This window comes from Scyliorhinus canicula, chromosome 9 (genome assembly GCF_902713615.1).
Source record: "Scyliorhinus canicula chromosome 9, sScyCan1.1, whole genome shotgun sequence".
Taxonomy (NCBI): domain Eukaryota; kingdom Metazoa; phylum Chordata; class Chondrichthyes; order Carcharhiniformes; family Scyliorhinidae; genus Scyliorhinus; species Scyliorhinus canicula.
Window position 1 is genome coordinate 192,745,727 of NC_052154.1, and position 19,496 is coordinate 192,765,222.

At 50.7% G+C, this 19,496-nt stretch overlaps 1 protein-coding gene across 1 annotated transcript in view; it reads left to right on the plus strand.

Moving 5' to 3' along the window:
* Nucleotides 1-4,275: 4,275 nt before the first annotated feature.
* LOC119970961 (transcription factor E2F8-like) overlaps nt 4,276-19,496 on the plus strand; it is a 15,754-nt gene continuing 533 nt past the window's right edge. Inside the window, exons 1-5 of the mRNA XM_038806072.1 lie at nt 4,276-4,470; nt 14,058-14,168; nt 14,748-15,029; nt 15,206-15,362; nt 16,486-16,794. Coding sequence (XP_038662000.1) covers nt 14,067-14,168; nt 14,748-15,029; nt 15,206-15,362; nt 16,486-16,794 — 850 coding nt within the window. The 5' untranslated portion in view covers nt 4,276-4,470; nt 14,058-14,066. The remainder of the gene's footprint in view (nt 4,471-14,057; nt 14,169-14,747; nt 15,030-15,205; nt 15,363-16,485; nt 16,795-19,496) is intronic.

Sequence of the window (19,496 nt, forward strand, 5' to 3'; positions counted from 1 at the left end):
GCCAACATCCCCATTTCTGACCTTATTTTGGAAGGCAGGTCATTGATGAAGCAGCTGAAGATGGCTGGGCCTATTGGATGTTCCCATTCTTGGATGAAACATTAAACTGAAGCCCCATCTGTCTACTTGCGTGAATGTAAAATACTTAATGGCACCATTTTGAAGAACAGGGGAATTATCCTCGATGCTCTGACCAGTATTTGTCTGTGAATCGATAACACTAAAACAAGAGATTTTAGTCAGTATCACATTGCTGCTGTGTACAAATTGGCTGCTGTTTTAACTATAAGAGTGATGACAATTCTAAAGTACTCCATAATCTGAGATATCATGAGAAGCACTGTATAAATGCAAGCCTTGCTTTCATTCTTATTGGTAAAGCCCAATCTTGTCCTCAACCAACATACAGTCAATCAAACAAACAGGGTGTTGAACACTGATCAAAACTGGGAAACAGGGTTGATTTTATTCCTTCTGCACGCAGTATGGCTTAGTTTACAATGGATGATTTGTGTACTCTGTCAGTGGGGTTGGCAGTGTGTAGAATTTCATGGAGTCCTAAATAATGTAAACCTTTCTCTGAAGCATATCCTGCAAGTGACTTTTGACTTACCTATCGTTTTCTATTATTTACTGCCAGCAAAAAACTAATTACACTCATTAACAAAGGTCAAGTAGCTAATTCTATTTCTTTTTCAAGATGGTAATTTTGCATAATGACTTATAATAGTTAGCTTCAATTACCATAGACAGTTAATTACCTTGCTGAAAATACTATGCTTGGCATTGAGTGGTAAATAAGCGCAATTTGTTTATACTTGGAGCAAAGAAAAGGCTTAACATACAGAAAGGACAAATCTACATGATTCATGCTTGACCTATACTCAAGCTGAAACTCTTGGTCTTCAGACACCTTCGACACACACATGCATTTGCAAAGACTCATATGTCACGCTAGCAGTCCCAGTGGCAACTCTTTACAAGATTCATCTTCTTGGCACAGTTATGGGCACGACCATTTTAATATCAGTCCAATCCCTGCTTCTTTCTACCTTGTGACGAATGGAGGATTTTAGGATTATCAATATTGGGCAATTGAAGGGTTAAAAGCTTGGGGTTGGCGTGTGTTTGACTGAAGTGGTCATATTTTTAAAGAAGGATTCTGTTTTGCAGGGCATGGGAGCTTTTCGGAGCCAGAAGGTGAAATCAACCAGAACAAAGAACAAAGAACAAAGAAAATTACAGCACAGGAACAGGCCCTTCGGCCCTCCCAGCCTGCGCCGATCCAGATCCTTTATCTAAACCTGTTGCCTATTTTCCAAGGTCTACTTCTCTCTGTTCCCCACCCATTCATATATCTGTCCAGGTGCATCTTAAATGATGCTATCGTACCCGCCTCTACCACCTCCGCAGGCAAAGCGTTCCAGGCACCCACCACCCTCTGCGTAAAAAACTTTCCACGCACATCTCCCTTAAACTTTTCCCCTCTCACCTTGAAATCGTGACCCCTTGTAATTGACACCCCCACTCTTGGAAAAAGCTTGTTGCTATCCAGAGGAATCAGTCTGGGCTATTGCACTGTGGTTTGGTTGGGGAAGTCCCTGGGGAGTTCATTTGTTTTTCAGCTTGGGAAATGATGTCATTGCTGGGTGGAGCTAAGGGAGAGAGAAAGCTTTAGAGAGGAGCCGAAGTCTGACAAACCGGCAGTTTTCTTTCCTTGCAGGATAGTTTAAAAAAGAGTAATAATAGTGAAAGCAGAGTCGTCTTGTCTGAGGACAAGAAAGAGGCTGAAACATCCTAATTGAAGCAGCTATTTGAAGATATTCAGCCAGGGTCTGAAGGGGTTCTAACAGGAGCCAAAATATTTTCTGTGAAGCAAGTATGTCTCTCTGCCATGCTGATTTTAAAAATGGATTGTGAGCTGCATGTTTCTTTGTTTTTCTAATGGGGAATTGAGTAGTGGTGTTTAAGGGATAGTTGTGAGCTGTTAATTTGGGTGTGAAGTTCAGGGTGGGATTTACTAACGCACCCCGCCACGTGTTTATCAGCGGCGGAGACAGTGGAAACTACCAGCCCCTTTGTCAGCGGGATTTCCTGTTGACAGCACCTCTCGTCGCCGGGAAACCTGTGAACCGGCGTGGGACTGGAATTTCCCGCCGGCATGAACAGCCGGTAAATCCTGCCCAAAGAGTTTAATATTGTATTCATAATAAAGGTTGGTGGCGCAGTGGTTTGCACTGCTGCCTCACGGCAACGAGGTCCCAGGTTCGATCCCGGCCCTGGATGACTGTCCGTATGGAGTTTGCACATTCTCCCCGCGTTTGGGTGGGTTTCGCCCCCACAACCCAAAAGATGTGCAGGGTAGGTGGATTGGCCACGTTAAATAGCCCCTTAATTTGAAAAAACGAATTAGGTACTCTAAATTTATAATTTTAAAAATAAAATTTGGTTTTAAAATACCAAATCCTTTTCTCCGTGCAATCACTCCTGGAGCGAATCATGCTTTCTGCACAGTCTTACAAATAAACTAAAGTATTGGGGTTTCGGTCCATATCCTAGCCACTGTTGGGGTCTAGTCTGAGGTCATAATAATTGTTGGAGAATTAATCAGTATTCCAGATGCAATGAAAGAGTAATTAGTTTGAAATTAACAGACTGAAAGGTAAAGATGCATTGAGGTTTTTCCCTTTTTTAATATCACAATATGGGAGTCACTGCAAGGCTACAATTATTGTCCATTCATCGTCGCCCTGAACAGTTTGAGGTCTTTGTGTTGCTGGTTCTCTTCCAACAGTGTTAGGCATGATCCCGGCAATATAAATTATAGCTTAGAAACAAATGAACTCATGGTTCAGATAGACATCCATGTACTAGAGACACTGAGGAATGTTTGCGAAGACAAATCTATATAATAAAAACATATCAAAACAGTTCATGAAATCATAGAATTTGAAAATGAAAAAAATGAAAATCGCTTTTATTGTCACGAGTAGGCTTCAATGAAGTTACTGTGAAAAGCCCCTAGTCGCCACATTCCGGCGCCTGTCCGGGGAGGCTGGTACGGGAATCGAACCGTGCTGCTGGCCTGCTTGGTCTGCTTTAAAAGCCAGCGATTTAGCTCAGTGAGCTAAACCAGCCCAGAATTTACAGTGCAGAAGGAGGCCATTCGGCCCATTGAGTTTGCACTGGCCCTTGGAAATAGCACCCCACTTAAGTCCACTCCCGTAACCCAGTAACCCCGCTTAACCTTTTTGGACACTAAGGGCAATTTAGCATGGTCAATCCACCTAACCTGCAGAATGGTAGCACAGTGGTTAGCATTGTTGCTTCAAAGCGCCAAGGTCCCAGTTCTATTCCCGGCTTGGGTCATTGGCTGTGCGCAGTCTGTACGTTCTCCCCGTGTCTGCGTGGGTTTTCTCTGTGTACTCCAGTTTCCTCCCACAAGTCCCCAAAGACTTGCTGTTAAGTGAATTGGACATTCTCAATTCTCCCTCTGTGTACCCGAGCAGGCGCCGGAGTGTGGCAACCAGGGGCTTTTCACAGTAACTTCATTGCAGTGTTAATGTAAGCCTACTTGTGACAGTAAAGATTATTATTATGCATCTTTGGACTGTGGGAGGAAACTGGAGCACCCGGAGGAAACCCACGCAGACACAGGGAGAATGTGCAAACTCCACACAGACAGTGACCAAAGCGGGAATCGAACCTGGGACCCTGGCACAGTGAAGCAACAGTGGTAACCACTGTGCTGCCGAGCTGCCCATTCTATGAACAACCTGTCTTAGAATAAGACTGACAACATTAAACATGCGTTTGAATTGAAGAGTAAAGCACTGTAGCCCCCCGTAGTCTGGAGCTGCTCAGCTCTGGGATAGAAGCAAATCTCAGTTGTTACTATCTGGCTGTTTGTGCGGCTCTGAAACATGAATGATCAGATGGAGCTGAATAATTACACAATGGGCTGTTTGGAACTTTCCCTCCCGGGCCAGGGATTCTCCCTCCCGGGTCAGGGATACTCCCTCCCGGGCCAGGGATACCACACACACCCCCCCCCCCCCCCCCCCAAAGCCTGCCTGCAGGAGGCGGGAAGAGGGTGCAGCCACTCTGCCCCATCTTATTTAAAGTCAGCCTGTGGGGTTTTTTGCGCGCTCTTTCCCGCGCCAATTTTGCACTGGCGGCTCCGAAAGTTAGAAGCGGCTCGGGATTGGCCTGGAAAAGTTTTGTCCGGCGCTCTAATTGGTGGAGAGGTTTGACAAGGGGCGGGGCCGAGGAGGAAGATGAACTTTCACTTCTCAGAGTTTCAAACTCACAAAGTTCCCGGGCCCTTCACTCGGACGCTGGTCAGAAATAACAATAAGAACTCTGGTCTGTTGGATGGCAGAAAGAATAATATCAGTTCAATGGAACTCTCCCGCTTTCCCTCCTAACACCAGCAGAGCAATAAGTGATTAACAGGAAAGGCTCGTTCGGGTAAGAAGCAACTTCTGATTGCTGGATTAAGGCGGGGAAACGGTACTGACTGTGTCTGGGGGCAGTGCAGATCATCTCTCTCCATTTTACAGTAATCTTTGAGTTTCACAAACTGCTTTCGTCTAATTGCTCAGTGAGTGTTAGTGAATGGCCAGGATCTGTTCAGGCACCAAGTCCATTCCTGCAACCTTTCTTGGGCCAGTCTAATGTTTCCATTAGACACGTTTGTAAAAACTCAACGTCGGCTTGGACTAGTATGCTGTTGCATCTCTTAAACCTTTTCCACTACTGTGTTTAGGAAGTGTTGTGGACCTGAAGCCCTTCTGATGATTCCAGACCTGCAGAACATTTGTCGCATTTTCTGTTTTCTAAAATATTCAGATTTGCAGCATCTATTTTGCACTGGTGTTTTTTGGTGTTGTCAAGGAGGGTGGGGTTAGATCTAAGGGGGATCAATAGTTTGCATTGATCTGCTTGTACTTTGTTCATTCAGTAAATTATGAAGCCTTCGATCCGAGGATTCACCAGGTCTCGTCCTGAGTGACAGTTCCTCAGCCCTAGCTCTGCACTATAGGATTGGCGCCCTGTATTTAAATACACCTTCCCAGAGACTGTTCCAGAAGTGGGCTCGACCATCCCCTTCCTTCCTCACCCTAAACCATTTCACCCACAACTCCCGCTCTTCCTCTTTCTGTCCCTTCTTCCCCAAATCATCTATACTTCACCTCCCAATAAATCCTACACCTATGTCATTCTGTTCCTGCCTCATTCCTCTCCCAACCCACATTTTCTTCTCCACCTTCCATTCCCTTCCCATCCCCAATTTGCTCCCTCATCCTCCCCCTCGTCCTGGTCCCCCCACTCTCCCTCCCTCGTCCTCGGTCCTCTCCCTACCCCGTCCTCAGTCCCCTCGCTCTCCCTCTCTCGTCCTGGTCCCCTCGTCCTCGGTCCCCTCGCTCTCCCTCCCCCGTCCTCGATCCCCTCGCTCTCCCTCCCCCATCCTCGGTCCCCTCGCTCTCCCTCCCCCATCCTGGGTCCCCTCGCTCTCCCTCTCCCGGTCCTCGCCCTTTTGTCCTCCATACACCATCCTTGAGCCCCTCCCTCTCTGCACCATCTTTTGTCCCCTCTCTTCCTCCTTTTTACACGGCCCCGCATGCGAGACTGGTCAAGTCGTCGGGAGATGGTGGCGTAGTGGTTTTGTCACAAGACTCGTAATCCAGAAACCCAGTGTAATGCTCTGGGGTCCCGGGTTCGAATCCTACCGAGGCAGATGGTGAAATTTGAATTCAATAAAAATCTGGAATTAAAAGTCCAATGATGATTATGAATCCATTGTTGATTGTTGTAAAAACCCATCTAGTTCACTAATGTCTTTTAGGGAAGGAATTCTACCATCCTGGTCTGGCCTACATGTGACTCCAGACTCCCACAGCAATGTGGTTGACCCTTAACTGCCCCCTGAATGTGAAAATTGAGGGTATGATCAGTAATTTTGCAGATGACATGAAAATTGATGATGTGGTAAATAACAAGGGTACAGGACATACTGGTCAGAGGCGCAGAACAGTGGTAAATGGAATTTAACCTCGAAAGGTGTAAGGTGATACATTTTGGGCGGACTAACAAAGCCCCCCTCCAGCCCCCCCTTTCCCACACTCCTGTCCTCCCTTCACTGACCTCATCCCCCTTCCTCCTTCTCCATCTGCGTCCCCCACCTCCCTCTCTCATCCTCTACCCCTACCCTCTCTCCCCATCCTCAACCCCTACCCTCCCTGGATCCCTACCACTGCCCGCGATTCTCCCTCCCCCTCTCTTTCCACCCCGGATACCCCTCACTCCCCACCCCGGATCCTCCCTACCCCCCGCTCTCTGGTTGCCCCCCCCCCCCCCCCCCCCCCCCCCCCCCCCCCAAATATCCCGCCTGGAACATGCAGGGTGGGAATGATGGAGTTCTTGTGGAGTCTGAGCTCCCCCGCTAGGGGTGGGGGAACTAGATGTATAAAAGGTTGGCAAGTAAGACATTGACCAGGGAGGAACCCGGTCGACACTGTATCTAGCGTATTGTAAATAAATCTAATTCTTCACTTCACCGGTGTGGCACCCCGTGTCCTTGTTAAACTCATGATGAGGAGTGAACTGTTCCACCGACGACACTGTGACCTACGCAACTCAGCCACCTCATCGATTTTCTGGACCTAGGTTGGAACAGATTATTTTGCCATGTCTCTGTTTGGGGGGTTAGATGCATTTGACGCCGGTGCTGAGGACTGGAACCAGTACGCAGAAAGGATGTGCTATTTTTTCCGGGCCAGCAACATCACGGAGAACAAGCGGCAGACGGTCATACTATTGACGGCCTGCGGAGGATGCCCATTCGGGGTGATCCGGAGTCTCACATACCCGGCAGCATCAGATACGTATTCGTTCAGCCAACATTTGGCGCAACACCTTAACTCAACCTGTCAGTGATTGTTCAAAGGTATGGTTTTACCCTCTTCTTGGCACGGTCAACTACTATGGCCGGTCCTTCCCGAATTTGGCGATAGTCCTGGCTCCCCTTCACTTGTTCCTCAAGAAGTATCAGCTTTGGGAATGGAGCAAGACCCAGGATGAGGCATTTTAGAAGGTGAAATGGTAGCTGTCCTCTTCAGGGGTGTTGATGCGTTTTGACTCTTTGAAGCTATTATTCGTCATGTGCGATGCATTGCCATAAGGGTTTGGGGCAATCCTGTCTCATCGGATGAGCGATGGCTGAGAGAAAACTGCTCAGATTGAGAAAGAAGGGCTGGCAGTCGTATTCTGTGTAAAACGGTTTCATCAGTACCTCTATGGCCGCCATTTTGTTATCATCATGGATCACAAGCCATTGCTGGGCCTCTTCCTTAAAGACAAGGCGGTCATGTCGAGAGCTTCAGCAAGGATTCAGTGCTGGGACTTGGGTTATTGGCTGCTTACGAATACTCTGTCGATCACCGCCCAGGGATCTAATTATTCAAGGTGATGGGTTGAGCCCTCCTCCCCTGCAGACCAAATCTGCAGACCCCCTATGGCGGCCAAAGGGGTAGTTGTCCTGAATTTTATGGACTCCTTGCCCGTCACTGCATAGTGTATTTGTGACTGGAAGCAAATCAACCCTGTACTTGCTAAGGTGCAGCATCTGGTGCTTTATGGTGGTTAGCATTGACAGCTTCCGGGGGAGTTGAAGGCTTTCTCCTCCGAGTTCTCAGAGTTGAACATGGAAGGTGGTATCTCCCTGTGGGGCACGAGGTTTGTTCTGGCAGAGGAACAGGCAATCTTGTGGAAGGACCTTCACAACAGGCACCCTGGAGTGTCCAAAATGAAGATGGTGGCAAGAAGTTACATCTGCTGGCTGGGTTTGGACATGGATATCGAGACGTTGGCCCAACAGTGCTCCATTTGTCAAGAGCACCAGAAGCTCCCCATGGTGGCAGCCCTCCACCTTTGGGTGGCGGGCGCCATTGGGCTTGTGTACATGTCGATTTCGCCAGTCCATTCCTGGGTTCAATGTTTCGCGTCCTAGTGGACACCCACTCAAAGTGGCTGGAGCTCCACAAGATGGCGATGATCATCTTCTGGGTGACCATTGAGCGATCGCACATTTTTTTCCACCCTGGGGATTGGGGAGGTACTAATAACAGACACCAGAGCCTCTTTCACAAGCAAAGGTATTTGCCACTTTTGTGAAAAACAATGGGATTCGGCATGACTGTACTGCCCCATACCATCCGGCATCAAATGGCTTGGCAGAGGGGTTGTGCAGACGGTTAAACGGGGACACCATGTTCGGGTTCGATGGTCTACAGACTGGCATGTTTTCTATTCCCATATCGGACCACGCTGCACGTGCTGACTAGGGTCCCCCGCTGAGATGCTAATGGTTTATAGGCTTCACACACAATTGAGTTTGATTATCTTGGATATCGGCGCAAAGGTGCAGCGTAACCAAGAATTGCAAGGGTGTTGCTGAGTCAACGTCGTCCTATTCGACATTTCGCACGTGACAACACAGTGTTCGTTCGTAACGTCAACCGCGCTGGCTCTCGGGGATTGCCGTCTGAAACAGGATCAATCTGTTACCAAGTTCGGGTCAGGGAGAAACTAATGAGATGGCATATGGATCACATTCACTCACGAGGGTTACTCCCTCGTGAGGTCCAGTGGAAGAAACCTGTCCTAGATCCTCCGGCTCCATTGCCGAACCAGCCAGCTGTGACTGCTTCAGTTTCTCTTGATGCTGATGTGCCCGACCTTGTATCTTAGACTCTGAAACGGAGACGCAGCCATCAGAGGTCTTGGACGGTGATTCAACAGTTCAGCCGCCTCTTGCCGATCTTCCATCATGGCGTTCCTGCTGCAGACGACGTTCACCGGCAAGGTATATGCCAACTGATCTGGCACTTCAAATATATTATGATTTGCCGGAGCCGAATAGAATCCAACATCCTCCACCTGCTCCTCCTTCTCATCGATCTTCGAAGGAGTCTTTGGACTTGGGGGCGGGGGGAGGAATATAATATCACACGGGGGGTGGAAATGATTATTTTCCCCATGGTCCTCAGGGAGTCCGAGCTCCCCACACACTTATTTTTTTTTAAAATTTAGAATACCCAATTAATTTTTTCCAATTAAGGGGCAATTTTGCGTGTTCAATCCACCTACCTTGCACATCTTTGGGTTTTGGGGGCGAAACGCACGCAAACACGGGGAGAATGTGCAAACTCCACAGGGACAATGACCCAGAGCCGGGATCGAACCTGGGACCTCAACGCCGTGAGACTGCAGTGCTAACCCACTGAGCCACCGTGCTGCCCCCCACACCACTTACTAATGTATAAAAGGTCGGCCAGTGAGGTGCTGACCACAGAGGAACTTGGGTACTGTATATACTGTGTTGTAAATAAATCTCGTTCTTTACCCATTGTGAACTCCTTATTAAACACCCACTGCTCTCCACCCTGGATCGCCCCACTTTTCGCCTTGGATCTGCACCCCCCCCCCCCCAACCCACTCTGCACTGGATCCCACCCGCTCACTGTCCTAGATCCCCCCCCCCCCCTCCCTTTCACTCATTGTCGTGGATCCACCTCTCTGCCTTGGACCCCACCCCCATTTCCCGCACCTCTCTACATCGGAACCCCACTCCCCCTTCCACGCCCTGGATTGGCACGGTGACACAGTTGCTTCACAGCGCCACGGTCCCAGGTTCGATTCCCAGCTTGGGATACTGTCTGTGCAGAGTCTGCACCTCCTCCCCGTGTCTGTCTGGGTTTCCTCCCACAAGTCCCGAAAGACATGCTGTTAGGTGAATTGGACATTCTGAATTGTCCCTTAATGTACCTAAACAGGCGCCGGAATGTGGCGACTCGGGGATTTCAACAGTAACTTCATTGCAGTGTTAAAGGTTATTATACTATCTCCCTCTCCACCTTAGATCCCTCCCAATCCCCCCTTCTCTCCGCCTTGGATCCCCCCACCCGGCTCTCCGCCCTGGATGGAAAACCGACCCCGCGCTCTCTGCTCTGGATCCCCTCGATTGTCACTCACTGCCCCACCCATCTCTGCCCTCCCTCTCCACACCCCCCTCCCTCTCCACACACCCCCACCCTTCCCTCCCTCACCCTTCCCTGCTTCTCCTCATCCCCCTCCCTTCCCTCCCTCACCCTTCCCTGCTTCTCATCCCCCCTCCCTTCCCTCTCCTCATCCCCCCTCCCTTCCCTCTCCTCATCCCCCCTCCCTTCCCTCTCCTCATCCCCCCCTCCCTTCCCTCTCCTCACCCCCCCCTCCCTCCCCTCTCCTCACCCCCCCTCCCTTCCCTCTCCTCACCCCCTCCCTTCCCTCTCCTCACCCCCCTCCCTTCCCTCTCCTCACTCCCCTCCCTTCCCTCTCGTCACCCCCCTCCCTTCCCTCTCCTCACCCCCCTCCCTTCCCTCTCCTCACCCCCCTCCCTTCCCTCTCCTCACCCCCCTCCCTTCCCTCTCCTCATTCCCTTCCCTCTCCCCATCCCCTCCCTTCCCTCTCCCCCCCTCCTCCCTTCCCTCTCCCCCCCTCCTCCCTTCCCTCTCCCCCCCTCCTCCCTTCCCTCTCCCCCCTCCTCCCTTCCCTCTCCCCCCCTCCCTTCCCTCTCCCCCCCCTCCCTTCCCTCTCCCCCCTCCCTTCCCTCTCCCCCCCTCCCTTCCCTCTCCCCCCTCCCTTCCCTCTCCCTTCCCTCTCCTCACTCCCCTCCCTTCCCTCTCCTCACCCCCCTCCCTTCCCTCTCCTCACCCCCCTCCCTTCCCTCTCCTCATTCCCTTCCCTCTCCCCTCCTCCTCCCTTCCCTCTCCCCCCCCTCCTCCCTTCCCTCTCCCCCCCCTCCTCCCTTCCCTCTCCCCCCCCCCCCTCCCTTCCCTCTCCCCCCCTCCCTTCCCTCTCCCCCCCTCCCTTCCCTCTCCCCCCCCTCCTTTCCCTCCCCCCCTCCCCTGACCCCCCTCCCTCCTCCCTTCCCTCTACCCCCCTCCCCTCACCCCCCCTCCTCCCTCCCCTCACCCCCCCCCTCCCCCCTCCCCCCCCCCTCCCCTCACCCCCCCCTCCCCTCACCCCCCTCCCTCCCCTCACCCCCCCTCCCTCCCCTCACCCCCCCTCTCCTCACCCCCCTCTCCTCAACCCCCCTCCCTTCCCTCTCCTCACCCCCCCTCCCTTCCCTCTCCTCACCCCCCTCCTTTCCCTCTCCTCACCCCCCTCCCTTCCCTCTCCTCACCCCCCTCCCTTCCCTCTCCTCACCCCCCTCCCTTCCCTCTCCTCACCCCCCTCCCTTCCCTCTCCTCACCCCCTCCCTTCCCTCTCCTCACCCCCCTCCCTCTCCTCACCCCCCTCCCTTCCCTCACCCCCTCCCTTCCCTCTCCTCACCCCCCTCCCTCTCCTCACCCGCCTCCCTTCCCCCCCCTCTCCTCACCCCCCTCCCTTCCCCCCCCTCTCCTCACCCCCCTCCCTTCCCTCTCCTCACCCCCTCCCTTCCCTCTCCTCACCCCCTCCCTTCCCTCTCCTCACCCCCCTCCCTTCCCTCTCCTCACCCCCTCCCTTCCCTCTCCTCACCCCCCCTCTCCTCAGCCCCCTCCCTTCCCTCTCCTCACCCCCTCCCTTCCCTCTCCTCACCCCCTCCCTTCCCTCTCCTCACCCCCCTCTCCTCACCCCCCTCCCTTCCCTCTCCTCACCCCCTCCCTTCCCTCTCCTCACCCCCCTCCCTTCCCTCTCCTCACCCCCCTCCCTTCCCTCTCCTCACCCCCCTCCCTTCCCTCTCCTCACCCCCCTCCCTTCCCTCTCCTCACCCCCCTCCCTTCCCTCTCCTCACCCCCTCCCTTCCCTTCCCTCTCCTCACCCCCCTCCCTTCCCTCTCCTCACCCCCCTCCCTTCCCTCTCCTCACCCCCCTCCCTTCCCTCTCCTCACCCCCTCCCTTCCCTCTCCTCACCCCCTCCCTTCCCTCTCCTCATCCCCCTCCCTTCCCTCTCCTCATCCCCCTCCCTTCCCTCTCCTCATCCCCCTCCCTTCCCTCTCCTCATCCCCCTCCCTTCCCTCTCGTCATCCCCCTCCCTTCCCTCTCGTCATCCCCCCTCCCTTCCCTCTCCTCATCCCCCTCCCTTCCCTCCTCATCCCCCTCCCTTCCCTCTCCTCATCCCCCCTCCCTTCCCTCTCCTCATCCCCCCTCCCTTCCCTCTCCTCACCCCCCTCCCTTCCCTCTCCTCATCCCCCCTCCCTTCCCTCTCCTCATCCCCCTCCCTTCCCTCTCCTCATCCCCCTCCCTTCCCTCTCCTCATCCCCCTCCCTTCCCTCTCCTCATCCCCCTCCCTTCCCTCTCCTCATCCCCCTCCCTTCCCTCTCCTCATCCCCCTCCCTTCCCTCTCCTCATCCCCCCTCCCTTCCCTCTCCTCATCCCCCTCCCTTCCCTCTCCTCATCCCCCTCCCTTCCCTCTCCTCACCCCCCTCCCTTCCCTCTCCTCACCCCCCTCCCTTCCCTCTCCTCATCCCCCTCCCTCTCCTCATCCCCCTCCCTTCCCTCTCCCCTTCCCTCTCCTCATCCCCCTCCCTTCCCTCTCCTCATCCCCTTCCCCCTCCCGGGATTCAAACGCTAACGGCCGGGCTCGTGTTCTGGAAGCCGCTGCCCGCCGCGCGGGAAACGCGGTTCAAACGCCCGCCCGCCAAACCGCCGCCTGCTGCCGCCAAAGGGCGGGCGGCTTCTCGGGAACGGGGCGCCGCCTCCGCCCTGTGGCTTGTCCAGCGCTGCTGCTGCCGTGCGGGCAGTGAGGAGCGGAGCAGGGCCGCCATTCAGGCACCGGAGCGGGAGAGGCGGCCCGGCCACCGCCCTCCATTAGCCAGCTCCTTCCCAAAAAAACCCAGCACCCGGGAACTGTTAGTGAGAGCTATTGTTCCGGTATTTGTTTTTAATTTATTGATTTAACGATTCATTCTCCCGCTGGCGGGGAAGTTCGCGCGTTTCCGCGCCAATTTCCAAAGGTCTCCGGTGGCGGCAGGGAAATCATCAATGGGGGAAGGGTGTCCCGCCTCCTCCCCGCGCTGATTGGCCCGCCTTGGCCAGTGTTTGGGCGGTCGCTCGGGGCAACGCAGCGGCCACTGGCCGCCGGCCGCTGTCAATCACCGCGGGGCGGGGCGTCGCGTCCTCGAGGGCTCACCTGGCGCCCAGGTCCCGCCCACACAAGGTGGGGTGGGGAGCTGCTGCCACCTGTGCATTGATGAAAATCAATTTTCTTTTAGATATAATGTTTTTTTTAAGCTAATGTATCCTAATCACCAGCATCCTCAAAAAAAGATTATCTGGTCATTATCATCATCAGATTCCTTTCAGGTGGGAGTTTGCTGCGTAGAAATTGGTTGCCGCCCTCCTACTACATATTACAACAGCGGCTACTTGCCAAATGCACTCAAAGGTCCTACATGAATGCCAGTCTTTATCCCCTTTTAGTTCTTCCTCGCCCCTACTCATTGTTGACTATTTGAGGCTCGCTGAAACACGGCCTATGTCGTAATTTTACTATGCGACTGGGCTAGGAGTCTGCCTTTAGCTGGAAGGGGGATTGATGTTGCCATGAATCGGAACCATCGCCTGGCCGTCTGGCTAACTGACCAAACTGGCTCACTTTTATGATGTGGCGATGCCGGCGTTTGACTGGGGGGAGCACAGTAAGAAGTCTTACAACACCAGGTTAAAGTCCAACAGGTTTGTTTCAAACACTAGCTTTCGGAGCACTGCTCCTTCCTCAGATGAATCCATTCACCCGAGGAAGGAGCAGTGCTCCGAAAGCTAGTGTTTGAAACAAACCTGTTGGACTTTAACCTGGTGTTGTTAGACTTCTTACTGGGCTCTCTTTTAGTTAGTTATATCTTGTCTAAGGTTCACCATTAGCTTACTTTTTTTTCAAGGGTGGTATTTATCTCCTTTGTCTCCCTTTTCAGCATCGGTGAAACTTGTCATTCTTTAGTCTGTAATTCAAATCCATATTTTAAATACAGTCAGATGGATTGAAGTACTTTAACGTTGGAAAAAGTCAAATAATAATATGTTGTCAGTTTTTTTTAGTTAAACAAGATGACGAGCGTTTGTTTAAAACTCCAAAATCTAAGCGAAAACATGAATGCTGCTGACAGAAATGGAAAACCTGAAGATGACATTCCTGAAATCAACCAAAGGGTAAGTTGCTTGCTATTGCTAGCGATTTGTACAGATTTTTTCCATAGTAACCTTTTGTAGAATAATACAGCACAGGAGGACACTATTTGGTTGGATCTTTGAAAAAGCCAAGCAATTAATGTCACTCCACACTCTTACATATACTAAAATGAATTATAATATGTTGCTCTGGATTGGCTGTTGATGACAAGTTCCAAACTGGGGGCCTTTAAATATCTCCATAATGGATGGGTAAATACGCTGTCTGTTTTGATGGGGTGTAAATATCTCATTTTTTTAAAAAATTGGATAATAATCTTTTATTGTCCCTGAAAAGCACCTAGTTGCCATATTCCGGCGCTTGTTCGGGTAAGCTGGTACTGGAATTGAACCCGCGCTGCTGGCCTTGTTCTGAATTACAAACCAGCTGTCTAGCCCACTGAGCTAAACTATACCTTGATAATTGGTTTAAAGTGTTTGGAAAAATCTTACTGCTTGTTTACCGCACCAGAGATCAATTTACATTAACCAACTCTGTACAATATGTCAAAAATGATGCATGGCCCCATAAAATTTGGATTTTTGTCTCTTTCAAAACAGGAAAATATATTTTTAGAACCACATAAAAAGGCAACAAAAACTCCACTGAAGCAACAATCCTCTACCTCACATTCCATACTGGGAGCAATTAGAAAGGATTTAGGAACCATGACCACACCAAAAAAGCTTCAGGAATCCCCTGTTGGAGAACCATGGACACCTACCGCTAATTTGAAAATGTTAATCAGTGCTGCTAGTCCAGAGATTAGGAGCAGGGAAAAGAAGAAGCAGGAGTTGCTTGTGGATGACGATCATGCTTCGGAGACAAATGAGAATTTACAGGTATAGTAACTATTCAGAAGCATTACTTTCATGCCTCCGTAAGCAGGATTTCTGTATTATGGGTAGTTCTACAATATAAAATCAGGTTTGGAAAATAATACGCAATAAAACTAATAATACTATCCGAACATTTTGAAATGGCAACATGATGTAAACTGGCTGTAATTGAATTTCAGGACCAGTTATCTGGGGAAGAATTTGAGAAATTTCATCCAAGTCGCAAAGAAAAGAGTCTGGGTTTGTTGTGCTTTAGATTCCTGGCACGGTATCCTGACTATCCCAACCCTGCGGTGAACAATGATATATGCTTGGATGAAGTAGCAACAGAACTGAGTGAGTTGATGCACTAAATCTGCATTCAGTATATGTGCAATATGTGGATGGAGGTCTTAAGGTTAGGGAAAGCCTGAAAATTGCTGCATTTAGTTTTGATTTAACCTCCGATAGAAAGTATTTTTCCTTTGAGGTATTTATTACCTGTAGTTGTTAACCTCTTGCTGAAGACTTAAGTTGTGGCAATTTACGATAATGCAATTTGTGAATGGTCTTTGTGCTTGGAGAGGCATGTGTAGCTCAATTGAAAAGAGACTTTTGCTACTGTAATATCAGGTTATTCTATAGCAAATTTCCTTGAAGCAATTAGATTTGTAGTTAAAAGCAAATTACTGTGGATGCTGGAATCTGAAGCAAAAACAGAAAATACTGAACAATCTCAGCAGATCTGACAGCATGTGTGGAGAGAAAAGGGAGCTAACGTTTTGAATCTGGATGACTCTTTGTCAAAGCTTTGACAAAGAGACATCCAGGCCCGAAATGTTGGCTCCCTTTTCTCTCCACAGATGCTGTCAGACCTGCTGCGATGGTCCAGTATTTTCTGTTTAGATTCTAGTTACTTTATTAGTTGATCCAAGACATGATATGTTGAGGTATCTCCAACTTCTTGTAATATCTACATTTTATGGTCTTATTTAAAAATAATTTGAACACAGCTGCAGGAGTGTAGGTGGACTCAATTTTCCTTCCTGCAGCCTGGTCATCTTGGGCCAGGAAAGCACACTGACTAACAAACTACTAGAATTCTCACTTTTCCATCTCTGCTGACCAATACTGCAGTATGCACTTGTTACTATTACACAAAAGCATGATTAAGACTCAACTTAATGGTCAGCTTTCACTATTTGGATTTTCACATGAATAATGCCATGTGGACAATTTAGCAGAGGACTGTTGAGAACTTTGGATCTGCGAAAGATCACTTGCCAAATGTAGGAGAGGAGAGTAATTTTAGATGTAAACGGGAAAATTGGGTTAAACTCTGAGTATTATCATGAAACTCGATGTTATATTTTCATATAAAGAAGATTAAGTAGGACATGTAGAAGGATCAAAGTATGAATCTGCTGTCAGAAATAGTATACTTGATTACTTAACAGAATTGTAATTCCTCCTTCAATAGATGTTGAACGTAGACGTATCTACGATATTGTGAATGTTCTAGAAAGCTTGCATATGGTGAGTCGGCTTGCTAAGAATCGGTACACATGGCATGGCCGCCACAATCTCACTCACACACTGGGAACATTGAAGAATGTTGGTGAAGATCAAAAATATGCAGAACAGATGTTACACATCAAGAAGAAAGGGTTTGAATTACACGAGAACTATATAAAAGAGCCACTACGAGAGCAAAACTCAGGCAACAACAGTGAGGTGAAGCCTAAAGAAATGTATTTTGTGGAACTTCCTGGAATGGAATTTAGAGCAGGTACGCAAACATTTAACAACATTTTTTTTCCCAATTAAGGGGCAATTTAGCGTAGCCAACCACCTGCCCTGCACATCTTTGGGTTGTGGGGGTGAGACCCACACAGACACAGGGAGAATGCAAACTCCACATGGACAGTGACTTAGTGCCGAGATCGAACCCAGGTCCTCGGCGCCGTGAGGCAGCAGTGCTAACCACTGTGCCACCCTAGTGGGTACACAAGCATTAAGATTTATTTAAAATATTTATTTTTATTCTCCTTTTTCACATTTTCTCCCAAATGTGCACCCACCAACAATAAGCAGTATAAACAATAAGCAGTAACGAATATAATGTAACTTCCCATATCAACAACAACAATCCCATCCTCCCACTAACCTCCAAACAACTGCCCGCATGTTAACATAAACAAATAACAAAAAGGAATCAGGAATCACCCATAGTCACCATTAACACATACAGTTGCCCCCCCTACCCCAACAAATGTCCCCAACAAATGTACGACGTTATCCAATTCTTGAAAGTGCATAATGAATAACGCCCATGAATTATAGAACCCCTCTATCCTTCTCCTCAGTTCAAACTTAATCTTCTCAAGAGTCAAGAATTCCAACAGGACCCCCCCGCTACACCAGGGCACGAGGTGGAGAGGTTGCTCTCCTTCCCAACAAGATCAGCTTTCGGGCGATCAACGAGGCGAAGGGCTACAATATCTGCCTCTACACTCGTTTCCAAACCTGGCTGGTCCGACACCCCGAATATGGCCTCCGAGGGCCCGGGACCAGTTTTACGTGCGCCACCTGAGAGATTACCCTAAAAACCTCTTTCCAGTAATCCTCCAGATTGGACAGGACCAAACATATGTATGTAATTTGCGGGAGCCCCCCCGCAACGTTCACACGCATCTTCTACCCCCTCAGAGAGCCGGCTGATTTTCGCCCTTGTAAGGTATGCTCTATATATCACTTCAGCTGTATCAGCCCCAACCATCGTGCACAAGGTGGAGGCGTTCACTCTCCGGAGCACCTCAAACCAGAACCCTTCCTCCATAACCCTCTCCCAACTCTTCCTCCCACTTTGCTTTGATCCCTTCAAGTGTGTCTTCTCCTCTTCCAAATTAGCCCGTAAACCACCGACACTACCCCCCTTCTCCAGCCCCCCTGTCGTCCAGCACCTCCTCCAGCAATGTGGAGGCCGGTTCCTCCGGCAAGCTCTGTATCTCCTTCCTGGCAAAATCCCAAACCTGCATGTATCTAAACATTTGAAATGAAAATGAAATGAAAATCGCTTATTGTCACGAGTAGGCTTCAATGAAGTTACTGTGAAAAGCCCCTAGTCACCACATTCCGGCGCCTGTCCGGGGAGGCTGGTACGGGATATTTCCCCCTGCTCCAGCCCATACTTCGCTCCCAGATCCTTCAATCCTGCAAAACGACCCCCAAGAAACAAATCTTTTAGTGTCTTAATCACCTTCTCCGAAAATTTCCGTCCCACTTCCCTGGCTCAAATCTGTGGGGCGCGATTCTCCGCCCCCCCATGACGGGTGGGAGAATAGCGGGAGGGCCTCCTGACATTTTTCACGCCCTCCCGCTATTCTCCCCACGCCACGAATAACGGCGAGCGGCAATTCTCCGAGGCCAAGCGGCTGGGCCATCACGCCCGTTTCAACACGGCAGCAGACACACCTGCTCGCTGCCGTCGTGAAACGGCCGCCAGATGTCCGTTTGGGGCATCTAGGGGCCCGATTTGGATGGGAGCAGCGCGACTGTGCTCGGGAGGGGACAGGCCCGCGATCGGTGCCCACCGATCGTCGGGCCAGCGTCCAAAACGGACGCACTCTTTCCCCTCCGCCGCCCGGCAAGATCTAGCCACCACGTCTTGCCGGGTGGCGGTGGAGAAAGACGGCACCGCGCATGCGCGGGTTCGTGCCGTCTGCGCAATGAAGTCATCCGCGCATGCGCAGATTGGAACCAGAAACCCGCGCATGCGCGGATGACTTCACATTCTCGGCGCGACAAGGTCGCGGCCGGGAAAGACGGAGGCCCGCTCCTAGCCCCCCCAGGTGGGGGTGAATTAGGTGCGGGGAGCGGGCTCCGAGGCCGTCGTGAACCTCGGCCGAGTTCACGACGGCCTTCACGAATTCAGCCCCCTGCGGAGAATTCCGCCCGTGGTTCCCTTGACCCAGCCCCCATCCCGAAGAGTTGGCGAAACTGCCTCCAAATTCTCAATTAAGCTATTATTACCGGACTCCCTGAGTATTTCCCCGGGGCCATCGAGAGCGGCGCTGTTGCTAGCGTCTTCAATCCCGACCCCTACACAAACTCTCCTCCATTCTGACCCACTTGGAATCAACCCCTCTGACCCAGCTCCACACCTTCTCCACATTCACCGCCCAGTAATAATACATCGGGTTCGGAAGACCCAAACCCCCTGTCTGCCTTCCCCTCTGTAGCAGCACCTTTCTAACTCTGGCCACCTCCCCATCCCATATGAAGCATTAAGATAATGGAGATTCTGTATTTGGACATTTCTTTGTCAATATTTCTGACTTGCTTTTTGTCTGGTAGTGACTTTTCACTATGTTCACAGTGTTAAGATGGGACATGAGAAAGGATTATTCAATCCACCAAGCTTGTAGGTCCATGTTTCAATCGAGACAGATTATTGTTAATTCCCGGTACTTCTGATTCCATAAGTATAAG